Source organism: Camelus bactrianus, chromosome 19 (assembly GCF_048773025.1).
Source record: "Camelus bactrianus isolate YW-2024 breed Bactrian camel chromosome 19, ASM4877302v1, whole genome shotgun sequence".
NCBI classification, from domain to species: Eukaryota; Metazoa; Chordata; class Mammalia; order Artiodactyla; family Camelidae; genus Camelus; species Camelus bactrianus.
Genome location: NC_133557.1, coordinates 8,288,450 through 8,305,494, shown reverse-complemented (window position 1 = coordinate 8,305,494; position 17,045 = coordinate 8,288,450). Strand labels below are relative to the sequence as shown.

The 17,045-nt window shown below is 45.0% G+C and overlaps 1 protein-coding gene across 1 annotated transcript; it reads right to left on the bottom strand.

The window, feature by feature from the left end:
* Window positions 1-1,640: 1,640 nt before the first annotated feature.
* Window positions 1,641-16,607, bottom strand: ZNF343 (zinc finger protein 343). Its single transcript, XM_074347034.1, is given in 7 exon segments — window positions 1,641-3,852; window positions 7,206-7,332; window positions 9,224-9,282; window positions 9,438-9,703; window positions 9,854-10,086; window positions 15,029-15,103; window positions 16,407-16,607. Coding segments are annotated over 4 exon segments (1,623 nt in total). The 5' UTR covers window positions 9,556-9,703; window positions 9,854-10,086; window positions 15,029-15,103; window positions 16,407-16,607; the 3' UTR covers window positions 1,641-2,533.
* Window positions 16,608-17,045: the final 438 nt, after the last annotated feature.

Genomic DNA, 17,045 nt, shown 5'->3' with positions numbered 1-17,045 from the left:
TGCAAATGTTTCTATTGTTGGAAAGCTGTGTTTGTGGAAGTCACTTTAAATTCTCTATCTTCTACATCTGGGCAATCACCAAGTGCTTTGAAGACTACCCTATGAAGTCTGTTCTCTTCTAGCCCACATGACTGTCCCAAGTTGTCCTGTAAATTTTGCCTGGACACCTGCAGTTCTGGCAAAGGGACACAAGGGTGAATGTGGCAAAGGATGAGGGCCCACACTCCCAGCATTCACACCTTCTCCCCACCAGAGCTGACTCAGGACCCACTGCAAAGCTGACTTTATGGCTGAGGGAGTTGGTAGAGGTTTCGGAGCCAGTGGCTCCATTGGACTTTTGCTGCCCCCTCCTTTGATGGAAGACCAAAACTAGCCTGTGCTTTTTGTGATTTTCCAAGCCTGATATCCATTCTGTGGATCTGGCAAACTCCAACTGAGCAAACAAATTTGCTACAGCCTTGGCAAACCCTCTCCAGTCAAGAGTTACTAGCTCAGGACATAGAAGTCAGAGCCAGGGCACACAGAGTTGTCAAAAATCTGGGCAATCTGGTCTCTGAGGGAGGAGGACTAGGAAAGGGTGTGATTAAAGGGCTGGGTCCTTGGGCTGAAAAACAAGGGCAGGGGTATGGCCAGTAGAGGGATGACATGGGTGTCATAAGCAGGACTGGACCCTCGGTTTGAAGAGGCAAGGAGATGTACCACTGGAGCTGTGGTCAGGGGTCTTTAGACTTAAGATTTGACAAAGAAGTAGCTAAGAGGTCCAAAACAATGATTAATGTCTGGAGAACAGTTTGGGCATGGTTAAAGGCCCTGACCCTGGAATCTGAAAGGCTGCAGAGGGAGTGTACTTAAAGGGTCCCTGGAACTGGAGGATATGAACAGATCATTAGGGAACAGCAATGCTTCAATGGATAGAGAAGGATTCAGCAGAGACCTGAATAGACTGGAAGGAACAAAACCTAGGGAAGGGAGCTTTCACAGAAGCCAAAGTGAGCGATCAGTTAGGAGCAGAGGCAACTCAGCCCCCAAAGACCAGGGAAATTCCTTCCCCTCAGTCACCATGTCTCCAGAACCTACATCCTCCTCCCCACGCAAAGGCTCAGATTCTCCAGTAAGTCTACTAGATTGATTTGGGACTTATTTTTTCTCAAGGGTTGAATTCATGCAGGAAATCCAGGTTGAGAGCTTGAATTCCTTTCCAGACAGAGTGACTAAGATATACAGCCTGAGCTTACTGAAGATTTTATGAGCAGAAGGACAGGAAAACATGGGGAAGAATTCATGTTTGAAAATAAAACAAGTTGATCATTCTTACTTAAATAAAGCCTTTTACTTTTTTAATTCCAACTGATTAAAAAAAGTGGAAAAAACATACTTAGTTGTTACTGCCATCCTCACTCTCATAAGGAGTAAGTAGACTTCTGCAAGGTGAGTGAGGTAGCGAACTGATCCATGAGGAGGGACATCGGGCTAAGGCTCCACCCACAAACCCCGCCCACACAGGCCTCCCTGAGTGGCTCCTCTGCTGCAAGATGAGATGTAACTTACTGCTTAAGCTTCTCAGTCTCCTTCCCTGCCTTGTAAAGCTTCCCCCAAATAAGCAGTTCTGTGATCCTGTGATACATACTGAGATGTGCTTCTCCTGAGTCCTCAGCCATTCTCCCCACACACACCCAGAGCTTTTATTCTGTATGCTCTGGGGTTTGTTGAGGGGTGACTTATAGCCAAAGCCTTGTCCATACTCCTCATGCGCTTACGCGATCTTAAGAGTGGACTCCCTAGGGAGACAAAAAAGGTGGAGAACTGAGTGGTTTACTGGGCAGAGGAAGAAGCTGACCTGCATTGTGTTTGAGATGGTTCAGTCCAATGGGGACTTCGGGATCTGGGATGACCCTGTGAAGTTGTCCCAGCAGAGTCAAGGGCTGGGTTCTGTCTCCCCACACTGATCAGTTGTTGGCCAGGAAGTGCCCCTTTGGAAGGTGAAGTTCCTTGTGGCTGAGAGCAGGTCCAGTGAGGAATTCATCTCTGAGCCACCAGGAGCAGTCAGCTGGGGCAGCCCCAGAGTGTCCCCACACAAGGATTCTCCCATGTGTGAAGGCTGACTGGTCATCAGACCTTGCCCGCACTCCCTGCAAACACCCAGCTCCTCCCTGAGTGATCCTGTTGGTTCTTCGGCCAATGCTGGCCGACACTCCCTGAACGCATGATTTCTTCCCAAGTCGGCTGCTGGAGTCCAGTAAATGCTAACTCTTTGCTAAAGCCTCCCCACGGTCCCTGCACACACACACCTCCCATCTTTTTGCATCCTCTTTGTGCACTGAGGACTGACTATGGCTACAGTTACCCACACTGCGGGCAAAGGCTCCCCTCTGGAATGTGCCTCAGTGCCTGCCAAAGGCCAACACATCTCTGAAGCTTCACTCACCCTCCACACACACATGCACACATAGACCACTCCTCTCCAGCATAAAATGAGGTTTGACTAATTGCTAAAGTCCTGCCCATGACCCCTGCTACACCATGCTTCTCCCCCTCAGTGTGTCCTCTGGTGTCTGGTAAGATTTGACTTGTGGCTAAAGCCTCGCCCGCACTCCCTGCAAACATAATGCTTCTCCCCTAAGTGTGTCCTCTGGTGCAGGAGGAGCAGTGATTTCCGGCTAAAGCTCCGCCCACACTCCTTGCACACGTAAGGCTTCTCCCCAGAGTGAGTCCTCTCGTGTATGACGAGGGTGGACTTATCACAAAAGCCTCGCCCACACTCCCTGCAAATATAAGGCTTCTCATCTGAGTGCGTCCTCTGGTGTTTGATGAGGTCTGACTGCCGGCTAAAGCCTCGCCCGCACTCCCGACAAGCATAAGGCTTCTCCCCCGAGTGCGTCCTCTGGTGTTTCCTGAGAGTTAACTTATCACTAAAGCCTCGTGCACACTCCAGGCACACGTAGGGTTTCTCCCCGGAGTGTATCCTCCGGTGTCTGATGAAGGAGGACTTCTCGCTGAAGCCTCGCCCACACGCACTGCACACATAGGGCTTCTCCCCGGAGTGAGTCCACTGATGGCTAATGAGGACTGACTTACTTCTAAAGCTCTGCCCACACTCCCTGCACAAATAAGGCTTCTCTTCCGAATGTGTTCTCGTGTGTCTGCTGAGGTTGGACTTCTGGCTAAAGCCTCGCTCACACTCCTTGCACACATATGGCTTCTCCCCGGAGTGTGTCCTCTGGTGATTAATGAAGGTTGACATCTGGCTGAAGCCTCGGCCACACTCACCATACACATAAGGCTTCTCCATTGAGTGTGTCCAATGGTGTCTGATGAGGGCTGACTTATCCTTAAAGCCCCACCCACACTCCCTGCAGACATAGGGCTTCTTCCCTGGGTAGGCCGTCTGGTTTGTAAAGCAGTCTAATTTCAGGCTGCAGTCTTGTTCATATTCTCGACAGTTGGTTGCTCCATATCTTGGGGTCTCTCATTCCTTCACTCCTTTGTCTGTTTGCACAGGGTTGAGCCTGTGAACTGAGCTGGGCTCTCTTTCTGGAACCAAGTTGCCTTCTCTGGGACCTGCCGACTGTGCTCGGGGTGGGATGGGCAATGCCCTTGCAGGCTGGCTCTCCTCTGCCCTCACGAACAAGGGTCTGGAGACACCTTCTCTCTCCTGACCTTCTGTGCTTTCACTCCAGCAGCTTTGAGCAGAACACCACTGCCCCCAACGCCCCAGGCCAGAGTCCCCTAGATAGAAGTGATTTTCTACACACACACCTGGGAAGATCTGCAGAACATGCTGGTGGAGGAACTGCTGACAGGAAAAGGCCAGAAGGCAGGAGGAACAAGGGTAGATGCCTGGCTTTGGTTCTGCTGGAGAGAGAAGGTTTTCAGTTAGAGAAGCCCTAAGTGGGCCTACAAGCTGTTCTGCCTTGTCTTGGACAGAGAGTGTCTTACTGCCACAAATGTAATTGACACTATACATACAACACAATTTGTTTCCCACCAAAAATTCCTTTACACTCCATTTCCACACAGTCCATTTTCTACTGCAATCCAGAAAATCCATAACAACATCTATGTCAGTCGGACTAGGAACCTTTCTGCTCTGTAAACAGCCTCAATTACCCTTAGCGTTTTCCTCCTACTAAATTAGCTAAGCCATCAACACTCACAGTGATATAGACTGTCCACAACTCTGTTCTCCTTGGAGGTGACAGTCGCTATGACCTATGTGGAAATCTCCCTCATGACTTTTCTCATTACAAAAAAAGAAGACTGATGCACAAAAAAAACTACTCAGTCTGGCGGGCTTCCAAATGTAGAAAATAGCACATGAAACAGTATTTAAAGAGAGTATATTAAATAAATTTGAATTTCAGAGTGCCCATCTGCAAACATATACTTACTAGAAATTTCTAAGTGCTAGGTTCTCTACTAAGTATGGTGGATTCAGCAGTGGACAAGAAAGACATGGTCCATGATTTCAGGATTTTGGCACCTTGGACCCAAACCAACCCATCACAAAGTCATCAGACTAGGCTATGGTATTTGCTTTGGGCAACAAAGGTTAGTGTAAAGTTAGTGCCTTTTTCGAACAAGTTTTAACAGGCCCAGTGTGGTTCTATCACTGCTCCTTTCCCCCTTCCTTAAGAATCCTAGGTGCCAGATAGAGGATTCCAGAACCAATACAGGTGAAACACACCTGAACTGTAAGCAGTAGGTATATAAGTAAGAAATGAACATTTGCTATTATAAGCCTCCAAAGTTTGGTGTTGTTTGTTATCACAGCATTACCTAGCCTAAGCTAACTGAACTATCTCCCCTATGAAAACTGTAAAGGTTATTTCAGGCAGTACCCTTGAAGAAGAGGCATCAGAGCATGAAAACGTGAAGGATAAGAGACAAAGAGACTAGTCTGGGAGGGAAAATAGCATGATCTCAATTTTTGATAAGTCTGAGGATAAACTTGTGTTGACCTGTAACCAAACAGAAGTGTAAGAATAAAGTACAGGTGAAACGTGACAAAGAAAATGGATTCATTATAATATGTGAAGGATAAAATCGTTGAAGTTCACAAATTGTTTAAGGGTGTGAACACAGACAGAGACAAGAGTATGGGACACTAGTCCTGTGGCTCCCTACCGTCCAAAGAAAAGAAAGAAATGAGACAAGCCCACAGGAGACAGAAGCAGCGGGAGTGCTGTGGGACGCTGCGGTGCTGAGCAAGACAGAGGAAACAGCTTCAGAAATGCAACTGGGATCCAGGCTTTCGATATCAAGACTAATCTGAACAGGTCATTTTGACATCTTCCTCTGAACCCATTAAGTGTAATAATACAGAGAAACAGAATAATATGACAGGAGAAAAACAAAATCTAGTTAGGTTGACTAACAAAGGCCAAATAAAACATACAGAACCAGACCGAAACAGATGAATCCACACTTAATCAGATGGAGCTCAAACTAGATGAAATCAGGTCAAAACATGTCAAAGAAGATGCAAATGGAACAAAGCAAATCTGACTAATTCATATCAGGGAGGCAGCCATGCCTCTTAAGGAAACTCCTGCCTAACACTAGTTTGTGCCTCAAAAAATGTGATTCTTCTCTACCTACTTTATCTAGAAATATAGGAATGCGTAGAACCACACCATTCAAGGTGGTAGCCACCAGCTGCTAGTTTTCTGAGCACTTGAAATGTGGCTGGTCTGAATGAAAATGTGCTCTAAGTGTAAAATGACAACCAGATTTTGAACACTTAGTACCCCAAAAAAGTAAAATATCTAATTAATTTTTATATTAATTACATGTTGAAATGATAATACTTTGATATACTGGGTTAAGTAAGATATATTAAAATTAATTTCACCCATCTATTTCTCCTTTTTTAAATGTGGTGACTAGGAAATTTAAAATTACTCACATGGCTCACATAATATTTCTATGGACAGCACTGGTCTAGAACAAGGGGTGGGAAAACTGTAGCCCACAAGCTAAATCTGACCCTCTGTTTTTATATAGTCTATAACCTAAGAATGACTTTTACACAAGGTCCTGGGTTCAATCCCCAGCTCCTCCACTAAAAAACAAATAAATAAATAAGCCTGATTACCTCCCACCACCAAAAAAAATGTATAATTAGAATGACTTTTAAATTTTAAATAGCTGGGATTTTTCCCAACTATTTGACTTTTGTCAAAAGAACAATATTTCATGATACATAAAAATTACATGAAATGCAAAATTCTGTGTCCACAAATAAATTCTTACTGGAACATAACCACGCTCATTCATTTACCTATTGTCTATGGCTCCTTTAGCCCCACAAGGGCAGAGTTGAGAGTGGTTACAGAGACCGCATCACCCACAAAACCTACAATAGTTACTATCTGGCCCTTTACAGAAAAAGCTGGCCAACCCCTGATCCAGAGTCATGTCGCAATCAAAAGTATTTGTCAACCTAAATTTAAAGAATCAGTGTGCATGTTTAAATAAATGAAAAAAAGATGGCTTATGAAACCCAAAAGCCAGACAAACTTGGACCTTTAATTTTAACTTCTGTCACAGAAAGCATTTCTCACTACCCTCCCCTTGCAAACTGTGCCTCGGCTGCAGTTCCTTCTACCTGGCAGGCACGCCCCTTCCTAAGGCCTCAGCACCAATGAGTCTCTCACCTGAAATGCTCTTACCCCAGACACCTAGAGTTCGAACTCCCTCACCACACAACATCTTTGGTCAAATGTTACCTCCTTGATGATTTCAAATATCTAGTTTCAAAATTCAGCCAGCCACCCCTTCACACTCAATACTCCTCTATCTTGTTCTACTTTATTATTTATTTTTTTATGTATTGCTTACGACCGTCTTACATACCATATTATAATATCCTAGTATATGTAATAACTATAAGTGGAGTATAAAACGGTTAATAATTGTGAATCACTATGTTGTACACCTGAAACATATAATATTGTAAATCAGCTACACCTCAATAAAAAAGGAAAAAACTAAAAATAAATATTTGCAAAATTTTAAAAATAATAATATCCCTGTATACAAAGCTTTTTGTCTGTTATCTGTCTTACACTAGGAGGTAAGTCCCCATGGGCAGAGATGACCGTTTCATTTAGGAACATGTTCTAAGTGTCTAGAACATTTTCTGCCACATAGTAGGTGGTCAATAAATCTCTACTGAATTAACGAAGGCTAGAATACAGCCTCACCCAACGAAAGCAGGTTCCTGTAATTCTCCAGCATCACTTCTCTGTACAGGTTCCTCTGCTCAGCGCTCAGTCTCTCCCATTCTGCCTCCGTGAAGAACACAGCCACATCCCTGAATGTAAATGGTACCTATAAACAAGCAATAAATTAGGGAACAGCAAGTCACCATCCATCTTCCCAGTGTGAGGAGCACATCTGGTGGCCCTGGAGAATCTGGATATGCAAGAGGTTGGTCTAATTCTTCTCGGAGTACACGATTCTCCACACCGAGTTCTTCTGGGCATTACTACGGCTTTGTGTTAAAATCTGAGGAAAGCATCACTGATGCATATACACATTCCTGGCCCTCGGACACTTCTGATTTCATTGCAGAAATGATTTGTTAATCAATTTGAAAACCTCAAGTAGTGTTCACGGACCTGGTGGATTCACTGTGGAGGAATCCTGAGATGAAGAGTAGAAGATGGGCTGGAGAAGGGAAAAAGCATCACGTACCCGGGGCTTGCGCTGGGCACTGGGGAATGGTGAAGATTTAGAGGAGAAGACGGAAGAAAACTTCAACTGAGGAAAAAGCAAGAGTGAACAGATGGGATCCGGAATAAACATTTTTGAAGAGTTCAGGTTCCTAAATGGGAGCTACAAAATCACTGTCTTTGCCTGGTATTTTGACAACCTTTTAAAAATAAAGCCTCTAATGCCTGACTCATAAGCTAGAGCAGCAAGGGCAAACCTCGTTTTACTGTGCTTCACTTACTGCCCTTCACAGTTAACGAGTTTTTCACAAATGGAAGGTTCGTGGCATCTCTGCATTGAGCAAGTGTATTGGCGCCATTTTTCTAACAGTATCTGCTCACTTTGTGCCTCTGTGTCATACTTTGGTAATTCTTGAAATATTTCAAATGTTTCATTATTATGTTTGTTACAGTGATCTGTGATCAGTGATCTTTGATGTTACTACTACAACTTGCTGAAGGCTCAGAGAGGTGGCTACTAGCATTTTTTAACAATAAAGTATTTAAAAAATTTTTCTGTCCAACTATTTTAATTTTGGGGGGTGTTGGTAATTAGGTTTATGCATTTACTTATTTACTTAATGGAAGTACTGAGGATTGAAACCAGGACTTTGTGCATGCTAGGCATGCGCTCTACCACTGAGCTATGCCCTCCCCCTACAATAAAGTATTTTTTAATTAAGGTGTGTAGGTTGTTTTTTCAGACATAATGTTATTGCACACATAATGGACTGCAGTATAGTATAAACACAACTTTCATATGCACTGGGAAACCAAAAATTTCATGTGACTTGCTTTACTGTGATATTCACTTTACTGCGTACAGGTTACTGAGTCAGAGAAAACTGAATTGAAATTCTGGCTCTACCATGGACCAGATGAGTGTGGCCATGCACAAATCACACAGCCTCTGAGCAAGGCTTTCCCTCTCTGAAGCAAAGTGTGTTACCACCACCACTATCATCTCACGGCTATTGTTAGAATTAGGAAGAAAATGTTATGATGTCTGAGATTTATCTAATAATCCAATAAGAGGTGTGACAGGGGTAGAAATGAAATAAGACTGGCCGTTACAGGTGACTGTTAAGCTGGACAATGGTATCTGGGGGCCTGTTTCTACTATGTTCTCTACGTGCATATATGTTTGAAAATTTCAGTAATAAAAAAGGAAGAAGGTAGTATCATTAGTGTGGATGTGGAGTGAAATTTTATAGTACATTTGAGATTTTTAATAATTTCAGTTTTTCAAAAACATTCCTCATTTTTTAAAGTTTCCTGGACTCAATATCAATCTTGGGTGTATTTTTCGATGTGGAAAATAAAACACAAATGCAGGAAACATTATAAAGTGACGAACACAGTGCTTGACACAGGCATGAACTGCCTGCATGTTGATGCCTTTTCCCTTCCCCAGAAAAATATACACCTTTCTCTGGAAAACAAGCCAGCATTTCAGAAAGTAAATAAATAAATGAATGAATGAATGAATGAATGTAACGACAACTCACCAGTATTTTGGGCTTTCCCTCCTTTTCTTGAAGCCAGTCAGTATTATTAGAAGGCAAACCTAGAGAAAGAAAAAGAAGCTGTGAGAAACCAGGGCTCCCACGATGCTCCCAGAGTAGCTCCCCCATGCCCTGTGTGATAGAGGAAGCTGTCCCTTACCTTGGAGCCCTCTTCCCTCTTCCCTCTTCCCCTCTCCTGACCCTCAGCAGCTCTCACCTTCTGCCTTATGACTTGGAGTCAGTGTCTTCATGGTCTCGACATCCTCCCTGTTCTCCAAAGGCAAAATCTCCTCCCAGTCCTGCTCTCCCCTGACAGAAGGATCAGGCAACGTCATGGCCCCAGAGGCACCCCAGTGTTCGCCTTGAAATTCTGCCAGAGGGCCCAGTCAAAGTTATCTCATCTCAAGATCAATTTCTGCTGCCTGCAGCGACTTCTCCGAAACTTACTTGTCAAAGCCCATCTTGTTTCCCTGGAGCTAGGACCTGTGGGGCAGAGAAGCAATTTGACGTTGCCGGGACCCTTCTGGGGGGAACTAAGCCTGTGCCTCCTCAGCAGGGCTCCTGTCCTCTCACACCCTCCTCATTCAACACACAGGGAATGTCTCAGTCTACGGGGTTCCTGGATTTCTTTACCTCATTCCTTTCCGGCCTGTAGGCCCTCAAGTCTGCAGGCCTTTGTGGTAGATTTTATGTCATCATTCCCAATTATTTGTTTCTCTGTATAATTCTCTGCCCCTGACATTGGGTTTGGACTCATGATTGCCTTGGACAATAAAATGTGACTGAAAGTGACAGTACCACTTGTAAGCACTGCATTATTCCGCCATCTCTCACGTTCCGAGAGCACATCTCGAGGAGAGGGAGACCTATTTAAAAAGAAAAAAAACATAAAATCCAGAAGCCAGTAAGGAAGAGGTAGATAAATTTTATTACACATCAATCAGAAAGTTCAGTTTAACAAGGATAGCTTTAGGAAAGTTGGGAGATGGGGATATGTATGTGTGTTTAATCTCTGATCATCTTTTATAAAAAGTACTGGAGGTATACATAGAAAATTAATAAAACTGATTATCTACGGGAAATAAGCCCATCTTTGTTTATACTGTCATGACTGTATCCTAGAATTCAAAAGTCCAAATAAAAACTAGAAGTAGTACCAGCTCATACAATTCAGTATCAAAAACACAAACAACCCAATTAAAAAACGGGCAGAAGACCCGAATAGACATTTTTCCGAAGAAGATGTGCAGATGGCCAACAGGCACAAGAAAAGATGCTCAACGTCACTAATTAACAGAGAAATGTGAATCAAAACCACCATGAGATATCACTTTGCACGTGTCAGAATGGCCATCATCAAAAAGACCCAAATAACAAATGGTGAGGATGTGGAGAAAAGGGAACCTTTCTCCACTCTTGGTGGGAATGTAAATTGGTGCAGCCACTGGAAAACAGTATGGAGATTCCTCAAAAAACTAAAAATAGAAGTACTATATAATTCAGCAATTCCACTTCTGGGCATATACCTGAAGAAAAGGAAAATACTAATTTGTAAAGAGACATGCACCTCACGCCAGCGAACGCTGAACATCTGCTTTGAGTTAGGTGCTGGGCTGAGTTTCGCAGATGGTGATGAACATGACAGGGTCCCACACACGGGAGCCTAGCCAGAGCAGCAGACCCCGCAAGCTGTTACATGAGGGCCACAGTGTGAGGGCAGCAGTAAATGCCAAGTCTCCTCTCCCCCTTCCTGACCTGCTCTGTCTCTCCTCAGCCTGCTCACTGACAGAACCAACCACACCATTGCCCACACTTGACCTTGGGGTCCTCACTGACTCCATCCCTCCCTCCACACCATCCCAGTTACAAAGGCCTACAGATTCTGTCTACCTCAGTGCTCTCTCCCAATCTCTCACTACCCTCTACCAGCTGGGAAGCTAAGACAAGCTAAGACAGCAATGGCCTTCTGACTAGGGTCACCAGATGTTGAGCCCACGCCCTGCATCCTTAATCCACACCTCCCACAGTCAGCTCCACGTGCTGTTGGCTGAGCTAGTCCAACACTTGGAACACTGCAGCGAATTCAACAGAAAATACCTGCCCTCATGTAATTGGCATTTTAGTGGGCAAGAGATGAACAAAAATAAAATAGACCCCGAAAAAAACACAGTACGTCAGATGGTGGTAAGTACTAAGGGGACTAGAAGGAGCCTGGAAAGGGTGGGAGGAGTTGTGATTTTAATGAGTGTTTAAAGCAAGACTTGCAAAGGTGATTACTGAGTAGGTTTGAAAGATACGAGGAAGTGATTCATGTGGGTAATCATGTCAACAGGACTCTGAGGGAAAAACAGCCCGCTGAGAAGCCCTAATGCAGGAGGGAGGCCTGCTGTTCTAGGAATAACAAGCTCACCAGGGCAGGAAGGACGTGACTGAGACAAAGCGGTGACACACAAGAGCAGAGGTAATGGGGCGCAGATGATGCCCAGCCTGGCAGCGTGCTGGGTTTGATTTCATTTGGAGTGAAATGAGAAGTCACTGGAGGACTCTGAGCAGAGGAATAACACGCTTTGATTTACATCTTAAAAGAACTCTCTGGCTGGTAGACTAGGAATAGACCTTCTGGGGACAGGATAGAGCAAAGGAAACCACTAAAAGACTATTGAAATAACCCTGGGGAGAGACAATGGACCAAAGGGGAAACAGTGGGGGTGGTGAGTGGCAGTCACATCCTGAATTTCCTTATCGTGTGTGAGTTTGAGACCAAGAGAAAAGTCAAAGAAAGATGATTCTATTGTTTTGCCCTAAGTAACTGGAAGGATAAGACTTCATCCATCAACTGATACGAGGAAAGCTGGGACTGGAGCGCATCTCAGGGAGAAGATCAAGAGTGTGATGTTGGAGAGATCAGGTTTGAGATGCTTAACAGAGACCCAAGTGGTGATGCTGAATAGGCAAGCAGTCATATGAGTCTGGAACTGAAGGAAGAGGTCCAAACTAGACCTCATATGGATGGATTTAAAGCCCTCAGATTGGAGATAACCCCAGCAGGGGAGTAGCTGGAGGAAATGTCTGAGCCCTGGGGTACTCCATAGTTAGGAGGTGAGGAAGAAAAGGAGGAGCCAGCAAAGGAGACAGAGAAGGAGCAGCCTGTGAGGAAGGGGAAACACGAGGAGCCCGTAGGAGCACGGACCGTCCTGGAGCTGAGTGAAAAGGTGTTTCAAGGAGGAGGGTGAGGCCAACCATGACAACTGCTGTCAAGATGAGTAAGATGAGGATTGAAAATTGACCGCTGGGTTTAGCACGTTTGGTGACCTTGACAAGAAGGGTTTCTAGAGGGCGGGTTACAAAAGCATTCCAAAGTAAATGGGAGAAGAGGGAGGGTATAGCTCAAGTGGTAGAGCAAGTACTTAGCATGCACAAGGTCCTGGGTTCAATCCCCAGTGCCTCCACTAAAAACAAACAAATCTAATTACCTCTCCCCTACCAAAAGAAAGCAATTAAATAATACAATAATATATGTTTTTAAGTGAATAGGAAATAAAGGCAGCAAGTTTCAACTTTCTATAAAGTCTGTACTGTCTTTTTGAGTTTTGCTGTAAAGAAAAGCAAAGAAATAATAGCTGAAGGGAGTGATTAGGTCAAAAGTAGCTCAAAACCACCAGTGGTTCCCTAATGGCCACAGAATGAAGTCCACGCTCACTAACTTGGTATTTAGGGCCTTTCCTAATAATGCCCCAACCCCACTTCCCCATCTGAGATCCCCTGACCCTCCATCTGGGTCCTGAAGCCAGACAACAGGTCTGCTAAGGCCCTCACAGTCAATCACTTACTCCATGGCACCATGCCAGAGACCCAGGATAGGCAAGAACTCCCTGCTCCAGTGGGACAGACAGACAGAGGACTCGTGGAGAAAGGGCTTTGATGCTACAGGGCAGAGGGTAACTCCGAGAGGAAATCCAGGCATGCACTGCAATGGGGTGAATGTGTGAGTAAACCAATCAGAGGTCAACTGCCAAACAAGAGAGCACAGAGGAGTAAAAGAGCACGGGATGGAACATATTCCCACATGGCTGCAAAACAGAGTCCAAAGGGAGTAGGCAGGAGGGGTAAGGCTGTAAAAGTAGGTTGAAGGATTATTGATATTAATCAGATAACAATATTAATCATCACAGCCAATATTTAGTAAGCACATACTATACGCCAAGCACTAAAAGTGCCTTACAGGAATTATTACATTTCTTCCCCACAAAAACTCCATGAGATGGGCACTGTTATTTTCCCAATTTTACAGATCAGTAAAGGAAGGCACAGACAGTGAAATAACATGTCTAAGGCTACAGAGCTAGTACATGGTGAAGCCAAACTTCAAAGCCTGGCAGTCTGTATCCAGAGCCTACACTCTTCTTAGTTGGACTGAGTCAGAGAGAAGCAGTAAAACATGGCCCTTTTGATCAAGTGAGTAGCATATTCATTATTTTTACCTCAGAGGAACAACTGAAAAGGCAGCGTGGAAGGTGAACCAGAATGGGGAGAAGACATGAACATCTGGCAGCACAGAGTGGGGCTGAAGGGAGGGGAAAGGACAAAGTGTATCCAAGGTGGAAATGAGAGGACTTCATAGCTAATCAGATCAATAGGAAACTCAGAAACAACAAGGTGGCCAAAAGGATTCAGAGCTCCAGTTCATGACAAAGGGTGGAAGCTGTGGTCATTACAAGAGATCTAAAACAGGTAACGAGAAAAGGAAGGGACAGAGAAGTCACCTCAGTGAATTCCAGGGACTTCTCCCTCTCATGCCTCTTACCTGGACTGTTAAGAGTGCAGGAATGGGGTGAATATAGCTCAGTGGCAGAGTGGGTGCTTAGCATATGCAAGATCCTGGGTTCAGTCCCCAGTATCTCCATTAATAATAAACAAAAAAAATTTTTAGAGTGCAGGGTTTGAATTGTGAAATGATTTTTTTAAAGAAAAATGGGAAAGTTTTTAAACAAACTGAGAATTAAGAACACATTAAGGAATGGGGGTTTATAGCTCAGTGGTAGAGTTCATGCTTAACATGTATGAGGTCCTGGGTTCAATCCTCAGTATCTCCACTTCAAAAAAAAAAAAAGAACACATTAAGGAATTACTATTAATTTGATTATGATAATAGTATTGTGGTTATTTTTTCAAAAATAGTCCTTCCCTGTTGGAGATGCATACTATAGTATTTATAAGTGAAACGATAATGTTTGGGACTTGCTTCCAAATACTTAAGCCAGGAAAAAAAAAATCAGAGATGAGGGACTTCAGATGAAATAAGAATTGTAGAATGTTGGTAACTGATGGAAGTTTCAAATTCTGTTTCTATCTACTCCCAGTCAAGTTACACAGTAAAAGTTCCTTAACCTCTACAAAGTGCCACTTCTTCTGGCAAATTTGATTCTTAATGTTCAGTGTGGAGGGAATAAAATATTATGGAGATTGTAAAGCCCAGTGCCTAGCACAGAAGAAATACCTAGCAAATGGTAGTAGTTATCATCATTTTTTTATTTTACAACAGCTGACAGTCCTGGGAATCCAGCAGCCAGGATGAAAAGGTGCTGGGGCAAGAATGGCGGTAACCCAGACCAGCACTGGTCTGGGGTAGTACTTCCTGTAAAGGCCCCTGCCCTTAAACCAGCCCTGGCATCCTACAGAAACAAGCAAGTCCTCTGAGCCTCTAAAGGGACACTGCTGCGCACAAGACGTCAGGATGAGCAAAGAAAATTTGTCCAGGGTTTGGTGCACAGAAGACACTGCAGAAACCAGAAGGTAAGCGGAACCCACCTGAAAGTGGACTGTCAAGAGCCCAGAGTTCCTCTCCTGTTCTACATGGGAAGGCAGGAATACGAGAAAGAGGACCTGAGGATAAAACAGGCGGTAAGAGTTTCAGGGCTGTCTCTTGGCCCCCAGATATCAGACTAAAAATCCCAAAATTTAAAATGAAGGTACTCCTCTTCTTTAAAAAAAAAAAAAAAGCCTCAGGTCTGTCAAAGAAGAATGTAGACAGCTCCCTGGGGACAGAGTCAGGTGTGAGCATCAGAATACAGCCCGCCCTGACATGCTATTAAGTAGGGAAATCATCCTTTATTAGCAGTAGTAATAATTAATACTTACTAAACTCTTACTATATAACAGCACAAGTCCAGGCACTATACAAGTTTTGCCTCCCAGAGGCCCCATGAGTTAAGCCTTCTGATAAACCTGGGCAAAGTTACAAATCTTCACAAGTTGACAGAGCTAGAAAGTGCCTAGATCTGAACTCCAGATGTGGAGTGCCATGCCCTGAGCCAATTGGGTCAGGGGTAATGTTACTGATGGTCAGCCTCTATGGGATGTGACAATTTTCAAAGTGTATCCACACACAAGTTGAGGGGATGTATGTAAAACAAGATTGGCAGTGAATTAGTAACTGTTGAGTCTGGTAATAGGTCCATGGGAGTTCACTGTAGTATTCTACTGGGTGGATTTAAAACTTATCCTTACCCCAAAATGAAAAACAAAATTAAAGGCTTGATACCTGGGCCTTACCAGGTACCAGAAGTGATTTGGAGAGTCAGCCAGAAGACCTCAGAAATCTCCACCCCACCCAACACTGCTAAGTCTCAAACTAGAGGTTTGACCCCCAACACTTGAGGGAAAAGCAGGCAAAGAAAAGCAGCCAAACTAGCCACTTACATTACAACCAAATCCGGGGTCTTTGTCATAAAGCAGAGTAGGCCCGGGGACCATAACAAACCCTGGGACAACGGGCCCCAAGGAAGCAGACCTGCTCCCACTTAAAAAACTGCCTATGATAAATGAAAATATTACCAAACTTCCAGTCTGGATGAAGGTCATGACAACATTGCTGTGTCAAAAAAAAAAAAAAAAAAAAACGCCTATGATGCAGGCCCCAGCAGTGCAGTCCACCATCACTGGAGGATGTGTGTCTCAGGCCAAAATCTCCCAACGTCCTAAGAACCCCTGCGACTCCAGAGCCAAGCCATTCCTCAACGGCCCCCTAGGGATATTTTGCCCACTTTGGGCTCACCTCCACCCACTCTCAACAAACCAAGGCACAGCAGGGCCCGAGATGCTTTCTCCTCCACCCCACCACTGCCCAATCACCAATAGGCCATATTCAGCCCCATCAAAAACAAAACAAACAAAACTTGACATTCACCGTCAGTCCTAGGTTCCCACAACCATTCAGAGAGGCAGGATCCAAGTGCTCCAACGCCAAAAAAAACACCTAGACATTTACTACCCGAGCCGCGCCCCCACCACAGGGCATGTCTGGCCCTAGCTGAACTTATCCCTGTGGCCCAAATAAGCACCGGGGACGCGCGTTGGAGCTGCTCCCCCTATTGGGAAGTTGCCCAGAACGTACCTTTTCAAAAAAGAAACTAGAAGTTCCAAGTCACTCGCCCCAGCCAAGGAAGGAAGGTCCGCGTAGCGCCCCGCAACTCAGGGATTCGCGGCTGTTAGAGTCTCATCCCATTTCCCCGCCCTAAACGCGCGCCTCGAGCCCCGCCCCCTCCTCCAAGCACGAAACCTCTGGAATCCCGGCCTCCTCTAGAAGCCGCACTCCTCCGCGGGTTCAAACCCTACGCCGGGCCTTTCCCCACCTTCCTGCCGCTCGGGAAGGACACAGTGGGGCCACACACCGGGCAGGCCTCGCTCACCAATGCCGGTGGGACCGCTCCACCCGGCGGTCGGCCGCTCTACTACGGCGGAACTACTGTTCCCAGAATCCCCGCAGACTCCTCCTCCCACTGGCAGCCCGGGAGCCGATTCGGGACCTCGCGGTTAATTTACCAGG